This window comes from Lonchura striata, chromosome 12 (genome assembly GCF_050655825.1).
Source record: "Lonchura striata isolate lonStrDom1 chromosome 12, ASM5065582v1, whole genome shotgun sequence".
NCBI lineage: Eukaryota > Metazoa > Chordata > Aves > Passeriformes > Estrildidae > Lonchura > Lonchura striata.
In genome coordinates this window covers 23,963,286-23,985,557 of record NC_140714.1, presented here as the reverse complement: position 1 = coordinate 23,985,557, position 22,272 = coordinate 23,963,286, and the positions used below count along the sequence as shown (strand labels likewise).

The 22,272-nt window shown below is 44.9% G+C and overlaps 1 protein-coding gene across 10 annotated transcripts in view; it reads left to right on the top strand.

The window, feature by feature from the left end:
- The window catches only part of SUSD3 (sushi domain containing 3), a 33,422-nt gene that overhangs the window by 2,755 nt on the left and 8,395 nt on the right, over nucleotides 1–22,272 (top strand). For 2 of the 10 annotated variants that reach the window (XM_077786032.2, XM_085590919.1), the window contains exons 2-4: nucleotides 10,547–10,735; nucleotides 13,019–13,166; nucleotides 15,985–16,149. In XM_077786032.2, coding sequence (XP_077642158.2) covers nucleotides 10,547–10,735; nucleotides 13,019–13,166; nucleotides 15,985–16,149 — 502 coding nt within the window. Of the gene's footprint in view, nucleotides 1–10,471; nucleotides 10,736–13,018; nucleotides 13,167–13,547; nucleotides 13,857–15,984; nucleotides 16,150–16,553; nucleotides 17,113–22,272 lie in introns of those variants that run through there. The other 8 variants (XM_085590912.1, XM_085590913.1, XM_077786031.2 and 5 more) reach the window with 8 other exon arrangements.

The window sequence follows — 22,272 nt, the reverse complement described above, 5'->3', positions numbered from 1 at the left end:
GACACAGCGGTGAGATTCAAACACCCTTCACTTTTCCTGGTCTTGCCTTCTTTTGAAGAACTGACAGGAGCAGGCAGAATGATCCCACCCTCTATTTGGGGAGGGTCAGCAGTGTGCTTCCCTGAGGAGCTGTGGGAGCCTGGCTTACCCAGAGGGAAGATCAGCAAATGTGTAGGGCAGGAGCATGGCACGGGGGAAGATCACAACAGATGTCTGGAGCTGAGAAGAAGCCTTCTGTACTGCGGCTGTTGTGTTGTCACAGTGGCATTTACAGTGTCACTGCCGTGCTGTGGTAGTATTCTGTGGACACTCATCGACCAGTGCTTGCCAGGCTCAGTAAATTCTCTGGAGAAGCCTCTGACATTTTGAAAGGTTTGTGCCAGGTGACCTGAGCACTCTCCTGCCCTGTGGGAATCACCATGGAACAGAGTGCTGTCGTCAGCCCATGCCATTGAGGTACTGGTGCCTCTGAAGCCACCCGGATTATACTGTGGTCTTTGGTGAAACGGGAAAAAGAGAGAGGAGTACAAAGGCTTATCATTGGCATATCATTATTTTTAGTCCGTGTGTTGCTGAAGTGCGAGACTCTGGCCCTCCAGTTATCCAGGGTGGTAACTTTTTTTTGCTGTCATTCCTCTCATTCCTCTATATCTTCCTGTAGCTCTTTCAGACCAGCTAGCACTGCCAGCACAGAGATGCATCAACAAACACATCAGTGCAGCCACAGACAGAGTGACAATAAATGCAGGATCTGACAGAAACACTCATGACGGGTTTTTAATTCGTAGGTCTCACTGCTGGGCTTTTGTCTGTAGTTGTGGTTCTGCCTTGTTCCTCCACTTACCCAGCCAGGGAAGGGGAGAGGTTTCATGAGGTGGGAAATGCTGCAGGCTGCAGTGAATGCTGTATTCAGACCTAGTTGTGGGAGGAATTATCTAGAAGACACCACTGAAAGAAAGGGATGGGGTCTCTTGCTTAGAACAGACAGGATTTGCAGTTTGCTGGAGGACAGGAGCTGGACAACACATATTGGCTTAGTTGTAGCCTGGATGTTGGTGGCCACGGTGGGATGCCAGTACCAGGATGCATGTACTTATGGTGTGACTTAAGCTGTCTGTTCTTTTGTTGTGAGCAACTTTATTTTTTCTGAAGTGTGTTTCCTTGGAAATGCAGAAACTGAAATTATGTTACTAAGAACTTGCTCTTCCAGGACAGCATCAAAGCCAGAAGCGCTGCTGCTCTGCAGTATGGCTGCAGAGAATTTTATCACCTTATCCCTGTGATCCTCAGATGTGGTTCAGTTTTTAGGCTGCAGAAGAAATCATGGATCCCAAATTTCCATTTCCACAGGGCAGAATGTAGAATACAATGTGGAATATATGGGTTCGTAATTTCCCCAGGGTTATTTCTCCTTTCTTGTTCTCCCATGAGCTCAAAGTCAAACCTTGTATTAAGTAATGTAAAAGAAGTGGCAGTTAGATAAAGCTATTTGGATTTATCTCCTGTGCTGCAAGGTGTTAATCTGGGTGGTTAGGCATTTACACCAGGCATTGATATTGCTTTGAGGGAAGGATTTTTGTGCTTTTCATTAAAGCATTAGAACAGTACAAAATAGAGAAGGAAGAGAGCTTTTGGGTTTTCTAAGTCCTCAACAGTGCAAGATTGTTCCCTGTGGTATTCCCTAATGCTTCATCCTGGCTACTCTGAAATTACCTAGGCTAGAGAGACAGATCATTAGTAGACTTCTGAATTTCAGCTAATGAATTAGGTGAACTGAATGCTTTGGATCCAAAACACTGAAATTTAAAAAATCACAAGTCAGTCTTAAAACACAAGAAGCACCCCAATGACAGTGGTTAACCCAGCATTTTCTGGGTGGTGTGGCATGGTCTATTCTATTTTAAAGGGCAAAACTGCTGCCAGTATTGCTGTTCCCACTGTGTCAGAGCCAGGACATCCTTGGACCTTCCCCCTGGAAAAGCAGAGCATCCCCAAGCATCTCTGCAACTCCACAAAAAAGAAATTTATAACTATGATGGAATTGACATTATTTTACTTATTAATCGCGATTGCCACTGAATTTTTATGTGCACTGTAGAGTCTTGCCTTCAGTATTATGATGGAGACAAGCTAACGCGTAGGATAATTGTTAAGTTTTCGTTCAGGCATTTTATTGACATACTGTATTTGAAATGCAGCTGCAGACGAGCAGGCATGTTATTCTAAAGAACAGTTTTGACTGGCTGAGTGGATTGGGTTTGGCAGAGAGGTGATTTTGCAGTCTGCCTCTCGTTTGGTTGTCAGATGACAGAGAGAAATGCAGAAGTTGCAGAATGAGCAACTGCTCCCCAAAATAAATCAATTCTTGTGTCTGCTGAGGGTCTCAGGGATGGGGTTGAGCTGGTGCCTGGATTACAAATGAGCCTTTGCAGCAGAGCAGAGCCCCTGTGGCCCAGCAGCATCTTTAGGGGCCTCAGTAGCTGCTTGTGCGGGGCAGCAGTCACAGCTACCTCAGCCCAAATTGGAGTGGTGGTGGCTGGTAGAAGCAGTGTTGGGGAAAGGGATGGGTTAACTGCTTGCCTTTCCTCCAACAGACCTGTGAGAGATGATTCCATTGTTATTTCTGAGATGAAATATGTCACAATGCTGCTCATGTGTTCCAGACTCCTAAGCCGAGTAACTTTGGGAATAAATTTGAGGAGAGGTCAAAATGGGGACGGAAGTTGAGTAGGGTGAAGTGATGGTGTACAAAACTCCCTTAGTGCATGTGTGGGCTGGGAAAAGTGTGTGGGAGGATGATTTGGCCTGTGGGAGCTCGGAGGGGTGCAAAGGGCAAGTTCTGGGGTTTGATTTTTCTTGTTCAGAAGATCAGAAATCTGTGCCTTTGTGTAAAAGCGGAATTACATCCAGGAAGGTTTCTGCTTACAGCCACAGTTATTTCCAAGATCTTTTCTAGTTCATTGGGTCAAAAGAGGCATCTGGACTGGACACAGTGGTTCTACTTTGCTCTAAGAAATGGTGCCCTACAAAACCAGGGGCAGTTTTGCACAGGCAAGAGAGCTGTGGTATTTGTCCCATTATTGTTAATTCCTGCAGAAATCTAGGTTAGGACTAAGGTTTTCATTCATTTTAACCTGTTTCAGCCCAGAAGCTGCATTCTCAGGTGTAGCCCTGAGTTCCCTAGCCATATAGGGCTAGGACATGCAGGACATGGGGCTGCTGTCCTCTGCTCTGCTCTCTCAAGCTGCTTGTCATTCTATGCATAACTCACCTGCAATCCTTGACATTTTAAATGGGAAAAAGCAAACACAATGCATCGGTTCCCTGTCCTTATACTGGTATTCTTGTCAGTCTTCGTGCCATCTTGCATCAGTTCCTGTGTGCAGAGGCTGAAAGGTGTGTTTATTGACTTGTGCTGTTAATCATTGCTGTGCCTCAGAGTTCCTGGCAGGATGCTGCATGGCTCTCACTGAGCAGTTTGTAGGTTACTCTGGTGGCCGTGGCCAAGCTGCGTGTCCCTCTGCATGAAGCCCAGAATAGGAAAGCCTAACTCAGGAAAACAACCAGCCAGGAGAGAAGAAAAATAAAAATGGTAAAACCAAAGAGAAGGGTTTTAAATCTGGCTGTTGGTTTCTCAGCCCATGAATAACTTCTACCATAATAAAAGGCATGCTATTGCTAACTTTTTGAGACTGAAAAATCAATTATTCACAGAAATTCTTGCTGGCAGCTGTGGATGCCAAGTCACAGCTCTGTGGTGTGCATTCCGCAGCTTAACACAGCAAACCAAGGACAGAACTAGTTTCAGATTGCTCTTGGGAAAGACTTAGGGAAGCCAAAGCCAGGGGGAGCAAATGCAGGTAAGGTCTGTAGCATTCAGGCTTGTTTTGCTTAACAGGGTGGTTGGAAATTCCCCATGAAAATTAACAAACCTGTCATCTGTTTTAAAACACAAAAGTGGTTTCAAAGATAAAAGGTTGAAAAGTTTTTATATTCTTTACAAATCCGTTCTTTGTGGAAATGCAATTCCTATGTTTTAAGCTTTTTGGCAAAAAATCAATATATAACCATCAGGTAGTATGCAGGTCTGGTCCATCTGAAATTTCACATTGGGAGTGGATTTTTAGGACTGAAATGTTTTTTGTCCAGCTCTGGACCCTTCCTCCTTGACAACTTTATTGGTCAAGGTAGGTCAGTGCAATGTGGCCCAGCCATCCATAGAGATTGTGTCCAGTCTGGCAAATGTTGTGCTTTTATCAGCCCTGCTCAGTACCCCAGCATGTTGCTGTGCACGTTGCTGTGCACAGGCCAGATCAAAGAGTTGGTACAGGCAGATAACCCAGAGCCAGGCAAGGCAAATATGCAGCCAGGCTGAGCTCTGTGTCCTGAAGGACCCAGAGCACTGGAGGAGAGTGGAGCATGTTGAAAGTGGGCAGTGGATACACAGGGATGCTGCCCTTCCTCCAGGGATGCTGCAGGAGGTTTCCCATGGGGAAGCACACAACCTCTGTCCTGTCCACTTTTCTAGTGGAGGCATCCTTCATCCTTCCTGTATCCATGGTGCATAACAGAGATGTGGTTTCCCTGTGGAAATACATCTGGTGTTTCTTTTGGCTTCTCCAGTGGCTGGCTTTCTAGCTAGTGGATTACTTTGCATCCTCTTCAGAAATGTTACAATTGTTTAATGAATGAGAGATTATTTATGAGTACTGGGAAAAAATAATGGTGAAAGTTGAAATTATAAAATACAGACTTTGCTGGCCCAATGAAGGACACCAGCAAGAATGTGCCCACCAAAACCTGTCTGAGAACAGAGGGACCTGGTGGCAGAGGGAAAGTGCACACTTGCCCTGGGACTCCCATGTTGCAGGTCCCATGGTGACCTGAGAGAATGGTGAGGCCCTGGCACAGATGCCCAGAGTGGCTGTGGCTGCCCCTGGATTCCTGGTAGTGCCCAAGGCCAGGCTGGACAGGGCTTGGAGCAACCTGGGATAGTGGAAGGTGTCCCTGCCCAAGGCAGGGGATGGGATAGGGTGAGCTTTAAGAGTCCTTCCAACCAAAACCATTATGTGATTCCATGAAAGCAATGCTGCCCAAAATGAGATAGATGTGGGAGTCTCAGCACCTGAACCTTTGCATGTTGTAAATTACATGTGCTGAAAAATCAGTTTTACCTACAAAACAGACCACAAAATAAATTGAAGAAAGTGGGTAGGAGTGAGCCTGAGGTATCTGCTGTAACAGAGGTGGGAGGAGAGAGCTTATTTGAACATGGATTTGTAAACACAGAAATTAACTCTCTTAAAATACCCTTTTGATCTCCTTCTTAATTGCATGGAAATTACGTATTAATGAGAGAACAAGCTTTTCTTTTTCTTCTGCTTTTACAAATGTTTAATGTTGACCTGTAAGAATCATCAGATATTGGGTTCCCTCTATCACACTTAAAAAATAGTTTTATCAATAGAAACGTGAAATGTTTTATGGGGAATATTTTCATTCAGAAGTGCTGATGTGAGGCAGGTGCCAGAACCATATATTAATAAGCTGCATTTCTTTTGTCAGGTAATGTGCTGTGACAGATGTGTTCCTTAGGTACCTGCAAGTTTTACCCTGCGCAGTTGTCCAAATGTTCCTTTATGCGACTGACCCAGAGGAACAGTCCTGTGCCTGCTGTTCAGTTCTTGCTGGTCTCCATCAGAATTTAGGGTGTGAAGCTCCTGGAGCAGTGGTGGCCAAGCCTGGCCCTGCCTCTGAAGTGCTCCTTGCAGTTAATGGGTGTGCAGAGGGCTGTGTTTTCGTGCATGTGGTTTGTGCCACACCTGAACCACCAAAGCTCCCCACAAATAATCATTTCATAAAGCTGAATCTGTGTGTTGGAAGGCAAATCTGTCAGAGCTTTCCCACATCTCCACAGCAGCTTCCCAGGGACTGCAGCACAGCAGCCGGGGACCTCGGTTAATTTCTGCAGCTTCTATAGCCTGTGTCTCGCCCTGCTCTTTTACTGTAGCTCTGGTAACATGTTTACACTAACTTCTTTAAAAGCCATGCCAGCATCTGGATTTTCTCCTGGGAGGATCATATCCTTGTGGACATTTGTTGGTTTAAAAGATCAGCCCCAGCAGGACTTGAGGCCAGCTCTGCAAGGAAGCAAAGGCATGGTGACAAGGAGACCAATGCCAGGGCCAGACACTTTCACTCTGTACTTTGCTATGTCTGCTTTATTTCATATTTCACTTCTAGCTGCTTTTCTTTTGCTTTTTAACACAGTGACCTCTTCCCAGAGCTCTTCTGTGAGACTGCTGTGGATGCTTAAATGCCTGTGATTTCAGGGACACCAGTTTCTGAGGTGTGCTTCTGTAGGAAAAGAGACTTGCAGCAATAATATTGGTGTGTTTATTTTCTACAGGGTTGATAGAGCCTGGTGTTATCTTTCTTTCTGGCATCTAGTTATTCCAGCATGTTTTAGTGATATTAAATTGGCAACAGTAAGCAATGCAAAAGGGTGACCTTTGTGTGTCTGGGAATAATGAGGTGAAGACATAGATTGTAGTTTAGATCATTTTGGTAGATACTTATGCAATGTATTTGCTTTTACTCACTGTTTTGCTGTAGAAGGAGCACAGGAAATGTCTACCAGGCAGGCATGCCTAGGTTGCTCTCTCATTTCTTTTTTCTTATCAGCAAAACATAAACCCACAGCTTGCTGACAGTGAATCCATTTGTTTCCTCTTTTTGACAAATCAATTTTGCAATACAGATAATCCTGGCTGTACATGAAAAGAGATATTTTGGATTATTTTAATTTTTGCATTACTCTCTATTTTTCACTGCCTGGAAATTATGTATGTGTTTATTTCTGAACCTAGAGGTTGGGTGATTAAGATTTTATGAAAGACATTGTGCTTTAGTGTCTGTCTTTACTTTGAGGACAGTTATTTGTCATATGCAATAACCTGTTTATTGTAGCATTGTAGCCAGTGCCATTCTGCACTTCCAGACAGCAGAATCAGATTCAGAGATTTCCTGAACACTGGATATCCTCTCAGCATGAGGCCAGGCTGAGAATTGTGTTTGTATAAATCAGCTCCTGCTCCACAAAAAGCTGCAGAAATAGTTGCAGAAACAGGAATCATAGAACTGGAGGTTTTGGGTTGGAAGAAACCTCAAAGCCCATCCCATCCCACCCCTGCTATGGGCAGGGACACCTCCCACTGTCCCAGACACTGCCAGGGATCCAGGGGCAGCCACAGCTGCTCTGGGCACCTGTGCCAGGGCCTGCCACCCTCATAGCCAGAAATTTCTTTAAAATATTCCATCTAAATCTACCCTGTTTCAGCCATTCCTCCTTGTCCTGTCCCTGCAGGCCCTTTTCCAAAATCCCTCTCCAGCTCTCTTGTAGGCCCTTTAGCCACTGGAAGGGGCTCTGAGGTCTTCCCTGAGCTTTCTCTTCTCCACGCTGAACAATGCCAGTGCTTCAACCCTGTCTCCAGAGAAGAGGGCCTCCAGCTCTCTAATTAGGGGATTTATTCAGTTTTACAGTTTTTAGTTTTTACATTTCTGGGTGCCAGTTATGGAGACAAGACCTGAACATGACATTTTATAGATATTTATAAAAGAAATACAAATCTAAATGTAAATTGGGTCAGTACAAATTTTTGTGTTTTACCAGGCAGCAGTGCAGCCTCAGACACCAGTCTCAGTTGAAAACAGAAATAAAATTAATTCTATTAATAAAAACAATAATAAAATTATTGATTGTAGTAGATTTAGTCTGATAAACATGCCTGAAGAGTATTCAAAAAAGAAGTCTATATGGAACATCTGCTTATGTAAGTATAGGGATAGAAGCTTAATTAAACATGTTTCTTTGGAGATGTAAGGGTAAAATTAACCCAGCAGAAAAGTGAATGCCATAGCTCACTACAAAAACATTGAAGGTAGCTAATAGTGGACACTAGAGCTTGCAGGAAAGTTTTCCAAAAGCAATTTTGGAAAACAATTGATGATTACAATTAGGGCAAATTTTATGCAGAGAAGCTAAATCTCAGCTTGGTTGAAATTTCAAAAGATCATTCTGACAAAACTCCATCTGGGCATTTCAATATATGCATTTGTGAAAAGCAAAAAGGAGTGACACATTTCAGTTTTTGACTTTAGTGGGAAGAAATGGTATTGAGAAGCTCTTAAAATAAGAACAGCATTTCTCCTCTGCACAAGTGCAGGTATATGAAGTCGTTGATGAACTTTCAGCTCAGGTACAGAAGGTTTTGGATGTGTAGCTGTCATTGAGTGGCACCTCTGTGGTTCCAGCCCCAAATACATTCATATGGAAATGATCCTCTGGGCATGATCCATGATGCTGTTGCAGCCCAGGGCAAGGCATGGAAATACCCACGTTTTCAGGGGATGCTGACTAGTAGACATTTCTGTAGAGCTCAAGCAGAGCAAAAACAATTTAAAGCCCACAGCTGAGAAATGGTGCTGACAAGGTCGCTGCCATTCAGAGGTTTAATGTCTTGGCAGACACCATCTTGGGCAAGGACAGGGCAGGGAAGGTTCAAGAGTTTCACATGTTACTCAGAATGGTCAATACTGGATTAAATTAAATATGTCTTCAAAGAACGGATCCACTGCCAAATTATTTGTTCTTTGGAGAACAAAGTGTGAACAATGAGTCAGGTAAACTGACAGGTGTACTGAATGCCTCTACTGAGGCTGCATGTTGTGGCCCAGCAGGTGTGCATCAAGTCCAATTCAGTTCTAATTACTTGTGCAGCTACAAGAGTCACCAATGTGAACTCTAAGAATGTGGTCCGAATCTCTAAAAATAGCCTTGAAATTGTAAAATGAAAAAAAAAAAAAAAACCCCAACCCAAACAACTATATGTAAAATCTTTATTTTACAGATTAGGACAATATTTTCTCATGGTAAACCACTGAGTAATTAAAATAAAAAGAAAAGCCCAAACTCGTAAGACTCATTTGGAGTGAGGAGGGAAATTGTCCAGTACATCCTGTATGTTCCAGCAATGGGATGTGCATGGGAGGAGAGGAAGAGAAACCAGTACTACAGAAAATATTTGCTCTCATTGAGGCCAATTTCTGCCATAGTAAGTGGCTGAAAGAAGTGGCAAAACAACCAGAAATAATCAGCATGGAATTAAAGAGCTATGGTTTTAAAAGCTAGTGCTTGATGCATATTTACTCAGTAGATTAAGCCTAGTAATTGTCACTGGGACTTCTGTTTGGTCTTTTGCTGAGATTCCTTTGGGTTTGTTTTCCAGGGACAGGGAGTTTAAGAGCATGAACTGGAGATAGATAGGTCGGACTCCTCCCTGCTGTGGTATGATCTAGGGGCTTAACAACAATAATGACATGAGGGGAGTTTTAGCATTCAAAATAAAATAGATTTGCTAACATGTGGTTCTGTCAGGATGTTCTCAGGGAGGCTGTAATTTCTTTTTGCCTGTAGATTTGGAAAATATATTTCCCCTCTTTTAATATTTTTGTGTGTTTCATCATAGGATTTGCAGCACTATGCCTCTGAGTTTTCTTAAGTCATTTGGAAATCCAGTGAAAAATAGGGAACTTGGGCTCTGATTCAGAAGCACTGCTGGTATTCTGTAAATGTTAAAAATACCTGAGTTTCTACATTCTGTCAAAGCACATGTATAGTCCCAGAAAAAGTATTTGTTACCTTTGAAGTTATCGAGATGTTTTATGTTGTTTTAATCACCTGTCATTGAAAGTTTTGTTTAAAATTACTGTGAACAAGGAATGTTATGACAATAAAACTTCGTGTATGAAGTTAATGGCTGACATTAGGTGGCCAAGGCAAGAACCGCTCCACAGCTCAAAGAACAGCTGTATAAACAACAAAGTAATAAAAAAGCAGAATGAACAAAAATGTATATAAAATTAATGATTCACTGTAAAGCAGATTGTCACTTGAAAAGGGAGATGTTACATGTGTATGTCTTTCTGTGCTCTTTCCTGTGGTTTTGATGCCGCCAGCCCCTTTCAGCCAAGCCAAACACACAAGTAGTGCTTGTAAAGATAAGAAGTTTCGGTCAGATTATGCCAAGATGCTGCCAAGTAGGCTAAACTGCACGATCAGTCCAGCAGATCTTGGAAATTTGTGTGGGTGAAGACACGTAATGAATACTCCCAGCTAGCCTGAGTACTAAATTAATCAGAATCCAACAACACAGGGATCCACAGGGGACCGTGCCTCTCAGAAATTACCTTTTTTTAGTGTTTTTAGTGTTTAAGTGTTCAACGTGTACCAGTCTGAGCAGATAATACCACAACATCAGTTGCTTTGTGCTGGGGGTGAGGGCAGAGGAGCTGTTGAATGGGCACTAAGGGAGGGTAGCGTTACCGCGGGGCGATGCTTGGCAGAGCAGGCAGCGTCGGCCGCCCCGAGGTCTGCCATTTGTTTTGACCATTAACTGTGACTGATTTGCAGTTGACTGTGAACAGCACTTCAGTGGATGGCTTCACTGTTGGCGGCGGCGCTGCAGTGTCTGTGTTTGGTCTGCAGGGCAGTGCAGCCGCCTCCTCTCGCCCCAGCTCGGCTCGCTGCAGGTCCTGCACGGCAACGGCACCGGTGTGGGAACAGTGGTCGCGTTCCGGTGCTCCGCTGAGCACCGGCTGCAGGGACCGGCCGTCGTCACCTGCGTTTGGAAAGGGAACAGCACGCAGTGGACAGCCGCAGTGCCCTCCTGCGCACGTAAGGTTCTTCCCAAACCGTGCCCTTCCTCCTGGGGTGTGGTGCGTTCGTTTTGCTCTGCCTGTCCTGCAATGTTAGGATTCATTCTAGATACCTGTGCAAAGAAAAAGACAAATTCAGTTTTCTTCAAAGTTGCCCCACTGATGGTAATTCTACCCCATATATGTTCTGACATGCCATTATCACGACACACATAAAAGACTGTTGGATTAATCCCTGATCTCATGTCACTGGTGGCACTTGGGAGAACTGTGCCTCTAGCTTTTAAGCTGTATAGTTCTTTAGAGAATGTGAGGGTGTCTCGGTTTAGAGACAAGTTTAGGAGAAAAACTCTCTGGAATGAGTGTTTCCTCTAAAAAAAAGGGTTCCAAGAATCCCTTTCCACCAATAAGAAATGAATATTAGTGGATGAAAGTGAAAAAAAAACCCAGCCATTTATTAACAAACAGACTGCTTAAACGGCACGGGAGAAAAAGTAAATAAGTGCTAGATATTGAATTGTCAGACCTTAACAGACCCACCCTCCCTCCCCCTCCCTGCCCCTTCCGCCCCGGAAAAAATTCCCAAAATGCCAGAGCAAGATAAAAACCCACAGGGGCTGGCAGCCGGGTGGGGAGAGAGGTGATAACCAGCTCCTGTGTAAGGGAAGAGGCCAAAAGGTTCACGCAGCAGCTCGGGCAAACAGAAGGCAACCCGGTGTATCTCTGGTGTTGGTCCCCTGTCCAGAGCCACAAGCAGTGCAGCAGGTGTGCTTTCCCTCCTCGGCTCAGGCTTTTTCCAGAACAGCCCCTCTGCCCAGCCAGGCCAGGCAGATTCCTCTCCTGTGGCACTTGTTCTCTCAGATCTTGGACCAAAACCGAAGTGTCCAATTCAACACGAAAAGCAGCTGAAGGATTGCTGCTGCAGCCTCTCCAAGCCCAGGAAAAAAAAAAATCAAAACAAATTTCCGCCTTGGTTAACAAAAAAACCCCAAACTGGCCAAGAAAAACCCAGACTGCACCACTACACCCCTCGGACACCAGGACATTGAGGCTTTGAAAAAGCCCAGCAAAGGGCCCCAAGGCTCCCCCTTCCCCCAGACTCACCTTAAAGATACAGCAATTATTTTAGGGCATAAAGCAGACCATCATCATAAATCACCCCAACACTATGGGAATGACCAACTGATGTGCAAGCATATTTGTGAGCCTCTTATCTCCTGGCAGTCTTTTCTGACAATGTTTTTGCCATAAAAGAAGCATAGTGATATTTTTCTAACAATTTTTGGTTGTTGCAGCCACATGGGAAATTTACCATATAGAGAAATAGTGTCTGAATGACAACAGAGATAACTACCTTTTAGCTGTGTTTCTGCTTGTTTATTATAAGTCTGAGCAGACGTAGACCCAAGCAAAACTTGGTACCTCTGAGCTTTGAGGTGCCTCAGACCTCGTGTCATTTCAAATTCCCAGTGGATATATTTCTCTTACAGACACTTAGTGCACTCTCCCACACTCAGCTATTCTTATCTCGTTTAGAGATCCCATAAAAGAAAAAATTACAGAAATCCTTCCCCCAGAGGATGCAGAAATATAATGCTTTGTATGGAGCTCAGCTGAACCATTTGTGATGCTGGTCATTGTGATATTGGAGAATTAGCTGAGTTTTGAAGCACGACATGCTTACTATTCCAAGTGAGTTGGCAGAGATCTGCGTTAGCTGTGCCACATCACATTCCTGTTCCTCCTTTTGTCTGGATAACTCACTTCAGCATCAGATCTCTGTGAACACTCAGCCCTGCATGTCACTTCTTCCATCTTGCATCCTTCCCCAAACAGAGGAAGACCTGTTGGTTTGCTGCCTGCCAAAGAGGATGTAATTACATGGAACTGTCTTTGCTCTAAATGGCTTCTTTGAGGCCATTTACCCATGTTAGTATCCATTTCTGTAGCTTTGGTCCTTGTTAATAGAGTCTGCAGCTCATCTGCATTTGATCTGCCAACAGACTTGTGCTTTTAAGCTACTGCAGTGCTAAGGGTACTGTGTTTAATTAATTGCAGTGTGAAATGCTTGCGAACAATTCATTAGTAACTTATAAACAGGAGATATTTACATAGTCCAGTTTGAGGCTTGCACAGGTCAAAGCTGAAGCCAAAATTCTCTGATATTTTGACGCATTGTAAGATGAAGGTCCTCACTGAGCAGAAGTGTGAAGCAGGTAGGTTTCAGCATGGTTTAATGAAAATGTGAAAGATAAATTTATGCTCTGATCTTAGAAACGTTTTTGTGTTTGCTTTGCTGCAGCCGTATCAAAGTATGAGACTTTTGGCTTTAAGGTCGCAGTGATTGCCTCCATTGTGAGCTGTGCTGTCATTTTGCTGATGTCCATGGCTTTCTTAACTTGCTGTCTGATCAAGTGTGCAAAGAAAAGTGAGAGGAGGAGAACTCAAAGGTATGTCAAGAAGACAGTTTTAATAACAGTGTTGAGTGTACATGATATGGACTCCATTGCTGTGATAACAAGTGCTTCAAAGGATTTGCCACTTGCAGCACTGGAATGATGTTAATTACTTAAAATCCTTAATTTGTAGGTCAAGCTTTAGGTGTTGAAGGGCTTGGAATTCCAGAGTATTTAAATACCTGATGCCTGTTAGTATCAGATAACCTCAACATGCCTAGGCAGATCTGGATTTACCCAGGATTATGCAGAACACACAAGTCTTATTTTCTGGCATAGCATTTCTCTCCTCAAATTATTGAAGATTGGCAGTGTTTCCCCTTCTTCTCTATTTATTTCCTTTTTTCCTTTCTTTCTTTGAACACTGCTGGGAAGTGGAATCTCCCTGTGTCAGAGCCATCCAAGGCCTCACCATCTGCAGAGCATCCTCAAAACCTCATGGGGCTGGAAGGACAGAGGATTTTGTCTCCTGGCTTGGAGCACAAATTGGTGGATTATAAACAGGAATATGAAAATGCCAAATTTTCAATCCAGTTCAATATAAAACTCAGTGTGGATAGTGTCAGCAGGAGCACATTTGCCTCTAGGCTGGAGCCAAGCTACTGTTGCTCATGAGAGCACTGAGTGACCTACAGTCACTGCTGCAGAAAGCTTTCCACAGGAACTTGGTTTCTGTCTCACTTTTCTTGATGGTTATTCCTACCAGTGGCGTGGAGGGAGACTGGGGAAGACAGCAGTGAAGGTTTCTGTGCCGAGTTGTGGTTTGTCTGAAGCTGTGTGGGAACCAGCTGAAGGGGGAACTTCTGTCATTTGAAATCCAACTGTAGCCAAAATAGAGATTTTCTGTTTCTATTGAAAGATTATTTTGTGTCAAAAAATGAAAGTCATTGGTGTCAGTCATAACATTCAGGTTTTTACTGGTAGCATGAAATAAGTTGCTTTGAAATGAAAGGTTAATTGTTATTTTTGGAATTGCCACTTTTCTTTTTGATCAGACTATTCATATCACAGTCCTTGTTTTTCATTTATTTTAAATGAAGCTTTGTAAAAACGAGCCATTTTCATTATTGTAATGACTTTATATTTTTCCTCTTACAAAAGAAAAGCCCTTCACACTGGACATAATGACCTGATTCTGTCATCAGGCTGTAAAATTATTTCTTTTGCTGAGACCTTCTCAGTTCCCTGCTCCCCTGTGCACCTTTCCCTGTCTCCTGAAGGAGCTGCTCCATCCCATTGGCAACAGAGCCCAGCTCCAAGGAGAAACCTGGGGGCACTGCAGGCATTGCGTATCTTTTCCCTTCTGGCAGAAAGAATTGAAGTCATTTACAAACTGTCCATGTCATGGGAGAAAACGTAACATAACCCTGTGCAAAACTTGTCAGGTGCAGTGGCAGCATTTGTGTTGGTAATGGAGGTGGAAAAGTGCATTGACTTCTAAATGCACAAAGCATTCATCTGACAAAAAGCTGCAGGCTTGATAAGTTAATACAAAGTGAGAACTCTTGGGGAGAAAATAATAAAGTGTCTCTTAGACCAGATCTGAAAGATGAGGTAATCTGTACCTATGGAGCAGAGGGGATGTCCTCACCTTGACTGTAGCTCTGAGGTCTGCATGTCTGCTTCTTTTTGCTCTTAGTTGGTTACCTGAGAGATCACCTCTGCCTACAAACCTGCCTTGCATGGTGTATAATGATCTTTGAAGTGCCATCTTATGTTTAATAGAATCATAGAATCATTAGGATTGGAAAAGACTCTTAAGTTGAACTGTCAACACAGCACTAACACCATGTTCACAACTAAACTGCCACATCCACATGTGTTTTGGAGAGAAGGGGGATGAAGGCTGCTGAAAGTCCTCCCACCATTCAGCTTCCTCATAGATCTTGTCCTACTAAGGAAGCATGGCTACTTTTTTCTCTGGAAAGAGCAGGATTGCGTCCCAAGAAGACAGAAATAGAACCAAAATCAGTGTCACTAGTTCTCACAATATGATCTTCTCCCACCAGCCAGTGAGAGTGTCTGTGATTCTGCAAGTCTTAGACTTCTTTTAAAAACAAGAAAAGAAATTGTGGATATTTTCTTCTTGCCTCAGAGTTGCAGAGAGCAGCATGTAAACAGCTCTGAACATTTCCAAAAGAGAATTCTTACAGTGAGGCAATGTGCCCTATGCTTAACAAAGGCAACGCTACCTGTCTCCTCCATTTTTAAGTCAATATCTTTTCAACCTGCCTGGTGATTTTGGAAACATTAAGAATAGCAGTGATGCAAAAAGTCATAGAAAATATTTTTTTTTCCCTGAACTAATTTATCCCATTAAATGGAGATGATCTGAAGTCTTCTCACACACAACAGGTTGTGGCCTGATGTCACTGTTTAAGGTCCTTTAGAGCACTGACACATCATCCCACCTTATATGACTTTTCTTATGACCTGTAGACTGGAAAAACACTGAATCAAATGGACATAATTCTTGGAGGTTTGTTACTTTGAACTATCCACTGGCTCTCATAAAAAAATTGTTCTCATTTTCTTGTTTGTTTGCTTATTTTTTGAGGAGTGCTGGACAGTACTTACAGTATCACTATTTTACAAGATAATATTTATGCTATTGAAGAACTCCCTGTCTTAGGGTGTTATTTAAATCTCTACAAGTTTGGCTTGCACATGAATTTCATCATGTCTTTAAGTGTATTCTTCAGTAAACCTAGAATGAGATTTAAGCTCTAGAGAGTCAGGTCTGTGGTCAGGTAACAGCTCAGCTGTACAGCCATATATCACAATATGTTTCAACTGCTTGGTATATTCACAGAGAAATGCATCTGTGGTGCCAGCTGAGGACTGAAGAATTAGAGCACATGCAAGCTGCTTACTTTGGTTTTAAGGGAAGAAACAATAACAACAATAAGAAACTCAGGAATACATCTGTATTTGGTGATGTGACTAACATGGCATATGATAACCAAGGCTTCTACAGGTAAGGCTGTTAAAATAAAGTAGGTTTGAATGAGTTGACAGGATCCTGGCTAATCGCTAATCAAAGTTAAAGCCAGCTATGAGAGTAGGCATATCAGTCTGTGCACCCTTAGATAAAAGTCTGGCTATTTTGCATATGGAAAGTGGTCACTGCTTCTAATCAGAGATGGAAGTGTCATTAAAGGTGATTCTGAATAAAACTGTCCTGGAATTGCTCTTGGAACAGATGTGACCCTTCCTTATTTATACCTTGTTCCCCTTTTCCACTCAAATAAGAACTGTTTAATCAAGTAATTTCAAGAGATTTCTATTTTTTAATTCTGTAAAATGAATAGACATGTAGGAGTGGTGGGTGGTGTCCTGGTTTGTAAGATAAGCTTGTATTCTATTTGCCATCTGTTGGAGGTTGGGCAGGTTTATTATCTCTTCCAAGAACGATGGTTTGCTCCGAAGAGGTAATGGTTTGTTAATGGGCCATTGACTGACTCACTGCAGGCCTGGTAACGTTACACCATCCCATTGTGAGATGCTCCACCCAGAGGGGGAAGCCAAGCACTCTTTTATGGTATAAAGTGGTACCTTTTGGGAGACAGAGCAGCTCTCTCTCTTTACGGGATTCCCAGAGAAGCGGCTCCTTCGGCGGGACTCCCAGAGAAGCGGCTCCTTCGGCGGGATTCCCAGAGAAGTGGCCCCTTCGCTGGATTCCCAGAGGAAGACTAGCCCAACTGCCACCAGATCTTCAGAGAAAACTATACCCTTCTAAAGATCACCACTTCAGCTGCAATTCATCAGCCACTGCAAGAGGAGCAGCTGTCATTTCAACTGGACTGCTACCAACACCCCGACTCCTCAGGGTGTCAGGTTGTGGACATTATCACTAGTTCTGTTTGTACCAATTGCATTTGCCTTTTTAAATTGTTATTTAGTTTCTCCTAGTAAAGAATTGTTACTCCCATTCCCATAACTTTGCCTGAGAGCCTTTTACTTTAAAAATCCTGGTAATTCAGAGGGAGGGGGTTTACCTTCTCCATTGCACAGGAGGCTTTTGCCCTCCTTCACAGACTCCTGTCTTGTCAAAACAAGACAGATTTTGGCACCCAATGTGAGGCTCGAGGGCATTGAGAGGGAAAAAGGATTAACAGTTCTTAAGTAATTTGGTTTTTTTGTTGTGTGTAGAAACATCTTTAAGCATCACCATGTGGTCTAGTTTACCTTGGTTTGGGTGGCATGTGATTGTAGCTATACTTTTCCCATTTGCAGACCCTTATCTAAAAATGGGTCCTATAACTAAGGCTACTGTGTCTGTTATCAAGTTTGGATTCTGGGTTAATTGGGTGAGGAATTCATGGATCTTTAATTTCCTCTGGAAGGCAGGTACATAGATTCATAGCTATCACACACTAACTGTATGTTTTTGGGGTTACTTTAATAACGGTACCTACTGCGAGGAAATAGCACCTGGGGAAACTTTCTCCCAAGCTTTTAACCATCTTTTTGGGTCTGCTCCACCAGTTCTCAAAGGGTTAAGATCGTCTCTGAGTGCTAATGATATCATACAATGGGTGGTGTTGCTGATAGGCCTGTTATATTTAGCACTCAGAGATAAGGGAAGATTAACCTGGATAACTACCCTCACACCTACACCAGAGGCTAGGTATGCTCCTGCAGAACCTGACACTGCCCCAGAGACTCGAGATGCTGCTGCTCCAGAGCCTGACCCTGCCCCACAGCCCACCTCAGAAATGAACCACCCAGATTGGGTGAGGGTTCTGGTTAAGGAGATACAAGAGATGCTGAAGGAGTGCATTTCCCCAGCTGGTGAGAAACCCTCCCTTTGCCTTGAAGAGGGACAGTCTAATAGTACAGCTGTAGAACCCACAAATGTTACAACTGTCCAGGTTCCAGCTGAACCACAAAGGCAGTCACAGCCAGCAGCAGTTGCCCCGGTAGAAACAAGGAGGTCTAAGATGAAAGCAGAGCACCCTGCAGATAGGGACAGGAATGGAGGAACCTCACAACCCACAGGGGAGCCAGAGATTGCTATCATCACCGAGTCCCTGACGTACGAAAGTCTTAGTAATCTGCATAAGGACATTGTGCTACGAGGGCGTGAGGCTTATACTACCTGGTTACTCCGGGTTTGGGATCTTATGGGTACAGGCGTGCAGCTGGACGGTGGTGAGGCAAGGAACTTGGAACCCTTGACCCAGGACTTGGGTATAAATTAGATTCTTGTAAGGGAACCAGGGTCCCTTTCTCTCTGAGAGCGGCTCTTAATGAGTGTCAGGGAGAGGTTTGTCCACAGGGAGAGAATGCAGGAGCACCATCATAGAATGCGCTGGAAGACCCTTGAGGAAGGGATCCAACAGCTGAGGGAAGTGGCAGTATTGGAGGTACTCTTTGGGAGGGATGGACGACACAATAATGACCCCGACAAGGTCAGGTGTACAGGACAAATGCTGTAGAGTCTAACAATACACCATCTCAATACACCACTTTCATTGCAACAATCAATGCTGACGCTCACCAAGAGACAGTGGGCTCTGTTGCCAACAAACTTAGGAATTATGAGAGTATGATTAATGGCCCAATGCAGGCTCATATCTCAGCTGTGATTAAGGAGTTTAAAGAGGAGATGAGGGAGGAGATAAGGAAGGTTAATGCAGCACCCGTGAGAGTCACAGGCCCCAGAATCAGCACCCAACAATCCCCAGCTAGAGAGAGAGAGTACACCCCAAGGGCTCATCTGTGGTTCTTCCTGCGTGACCATGGGGAAGACATGGGGAGGTGGGATAGGAAACCCACTTCTGTCCTGGCAGCACGGGTCCGTCAACTTAAGGAGGGAAACTCTAACCAGGAGAGTTCCACCAAAGTGAAGGTAGCTTCAACCTCCCGTGACCAAACTTGTAGGTACGATCTGTCAGACCCCCTTGAAGGGACCTCTAATATGTATGCCCAGGAAAGGAATAATAACCAGTGTTAGAAGGGCCCTGTCTCTAGCCAGGGAGAGGCACGGGAAAACCAGATCTTCTGGACAGTGTGGATCCGATGGCCTGGCACATCAGAGCCACAAAAATATGATGCTTTAGTTGATAGTGGTGCACAGTGTACTCTGATACCATCGGGACATGTGGGGGCAGAGCCTGTTTCCATTGCTGGTGTGACAGGGGGATCACAGCAATTGACCCTGCTGGAAGCCGAGGTGAGCCTGACTGGGAAGGAGTGGAAGAAACATCCTATAGTGACTGGCCCAGATGCTCCGTGTATCCTAGGCATAGACTTCCTCCGGAACGGATATTACAAAGACCCAAAGGGACTCAGGTGGGCTTTTGGAATAGACGCTGTAGAGGCAGAAGACATTAAGCAATTGCACACCTTGCCTGGACTGTCAGAAATCCCCTCTGCAGTAGGACTCCAAGGGTGGAAGAGCAACGCGTGCCAATTGCGACCTCGACAGTGCACCGCCGGCAGTATCGGACGGATCGAGATGCCGTGATCCCCATCCACAAAATGATTCGGGAGCTGGAGAGCCAAGGGGTGGTCAGCAAAACCCACTCACCCTTCAACAGCCCCATCTGGCCTGTGCGCAAATCTGACAAAGAATGGAGATTGACTGTGGACTATCGTGGCTTAAATGAAGTGACTCCACCGCTGAGCGCTGCTGTACCGGGTATGCTGGAACTCCAGTACGAGCTGGAGTCCAAGGCAGCAAAGTGGTATGCCACCATTGATATTGCTAATGCGTTTTTCTCCATTCCTCTGGCAGCAGAATGCAGGCCTCAGTTCGCTTTCACCTGGAGGGGCGTGCAGTACACCTGGAACTGACTGCCCCAGGGGTGGAAACACAGCCCCACCATCTGCCATGGGCTGATCCAGACCGCACTAGAAAAGGGTGAGGCTCCAGAACACCTGCAATACATTGATGACATCATTGTGTGGGGGAGCACAGCGGCAGAAGTGTTTGAGAAAGGTGAGAGGATCATCCAGATACTACTAGAAGCTGGCTTCGCCATCAAGGAGAGCAAAGTCAAGGGACCTGCCCGAGATCCAGTTCCTGGGAGTGAAACGGCAAGACGGACGGCGCCAGATTCCCACTGAGGTCATCAACAAGATCACAGCTATGTCCCCACCAACCAGCAAAAAGGAAACACAAGCTTTCCTAGGTGCCATAGGTTTTTGGAGAATCACGTTCCCGAGTATAGACAGATTGTGAGCCCTCTTTATCTGGTTACCCAAAAGAAGAATGATTTCCACTGGGGCCCTGAGCAGCAACAAGCCTTCACCCAGATCAAGCAGGAGATCGCTCATGCTGTAGCCCAGTCAGGATGGGACCAGAGGTCAAGAACGTGCTCTACTCTGCAGCCGGGAACCATGGGTTGTCCTGGAGCCTTTGGCAGAAAGTGCCTGGGGAGACTCGAGGCCGACCACTGGGATTCTGGAGCCGAAGTTACAGAGGGTCTGAAGCCAACTACACTCCCACAGAGAAGGAAATCTTGGCTGCCTTTGAAGGAGTTCAAGCCGCCTTGGAGGTAATTGGCACAGAAGCACAACTCCTCCTGGCACCCCAACTACCGGTGCTGGGGTGGATGTTTAAAGGAAAGTTTCCTACTAACCACCATGCCACTGACACCACATGGAGCAAATGGATTGCCCTCATCACTCAGCGTGCCTGTATTGGAAACCTGAATCGCCCTGGGATTTTGGAGATAATTACAAACTGGCCAGAAGGTGAAAACTTTGGTCTTACTGATGATGAGGAGCAGGTACAAGTGACAAGTGCTGAAGAAGCTCCACCATACAACCAACTACCAGCAGAGGAGACCTGCTACGCTCTTTTCACTGACGGTTCCTGTCGCATTTTAGGGATGAACCGGAAGTGGAAAGCAGCCATATGGAGCCCCACACGCCAAGTTGCACAAGCTACCGAAAGAGAAGGTGGATCAAGCCAACTCGCTGAACTCAAAGCCGTTCAGCTGGCTCTAAACATTGCTGAAAAGGAAAAGTGGCCAAAGCTCTACCTTTATACTGATTCATGGATGGTAGCCAATGCTCTGTGGGGCTGGCTGGGAAGGTGGAGGAAGGCCAACTGGCAATGTAGAGGAAAGCCAGTCTGGGCTGCTGATATATGGAAAGACATTGCCTCTCGAGTGGAAAAGCTAACGGTGAAAGTCCGTCATGTAGATGCCCATGTCCCCAAAAGTTGGGCTAAAGAGGAGTACCGAAACAACGAGCAGGTAGATCAGGCAGCAAAAATAGAGGTGTCAAAGATAGACACCATAAGGGGGAGTTGTTCCTGGCTTGATGGGCTCATGATGCCTCAGGTCATCAGGGCAGAGATGCCACCTACAAGTGGGCACGAGACTGAGGGGTGGATCTAACCATGGACAGTGTTTCTCAGGTTATCCATGACTGTGAGACGTGAGCTGCCATCAAACAGGCCAAGCGGGTGAAGCCCCTCGGGTATAGTGGGCAGTGGTCCAAGTACAAGTATGGGGAGGCCTGGCAGATTGACTACATCACACTGCCCCAGACACGCCAAGGCAAGCGCTACGTGCTGACCATGGTGGAAGCCACCACTGGATGGCTGGAGACTTTCCCTGTACCTCATGCCACTGCCCGGAACACCATATTAGGCTTGGAAAAGCAAGTTCTGTGGAGACACGGCACACCTGAGAGAATTGAGTCTGACAACGGCACCCATTTCAAGAACAGCCTTATCAGCACCTGGGCCAGAGAACATAGTGTCGAATGGATATATCATATTCCCTATCATGCTCCAGCTGCCGGCAAAGTTGAACGGTGCAACGGACTCCATAAGACTACCCCAAAGGCACTTGGTGGGGGAACATTTAAAAACTGGGAAATTAACCTGGCAAAAGTAATCTGGATGGTCAACACCCACGGGTCTGTCCATCGAGCTGGCCCTGCTCAGTCAGAACCCTTACACACAGTAGATGGAGATAAGGTCCCTGTAGTACATATGAAAGGTATTTTAAGGAAAACTGTTTGTATTAATCCCACCTCAGGCAAAGACCAACCCATTCGTGGGATTGTCTTTGCTCAAGGACCTGGTTACACTTGGTGGGTAATGCAGAAAGATGGGGAGACCCACTGTGTACCACAG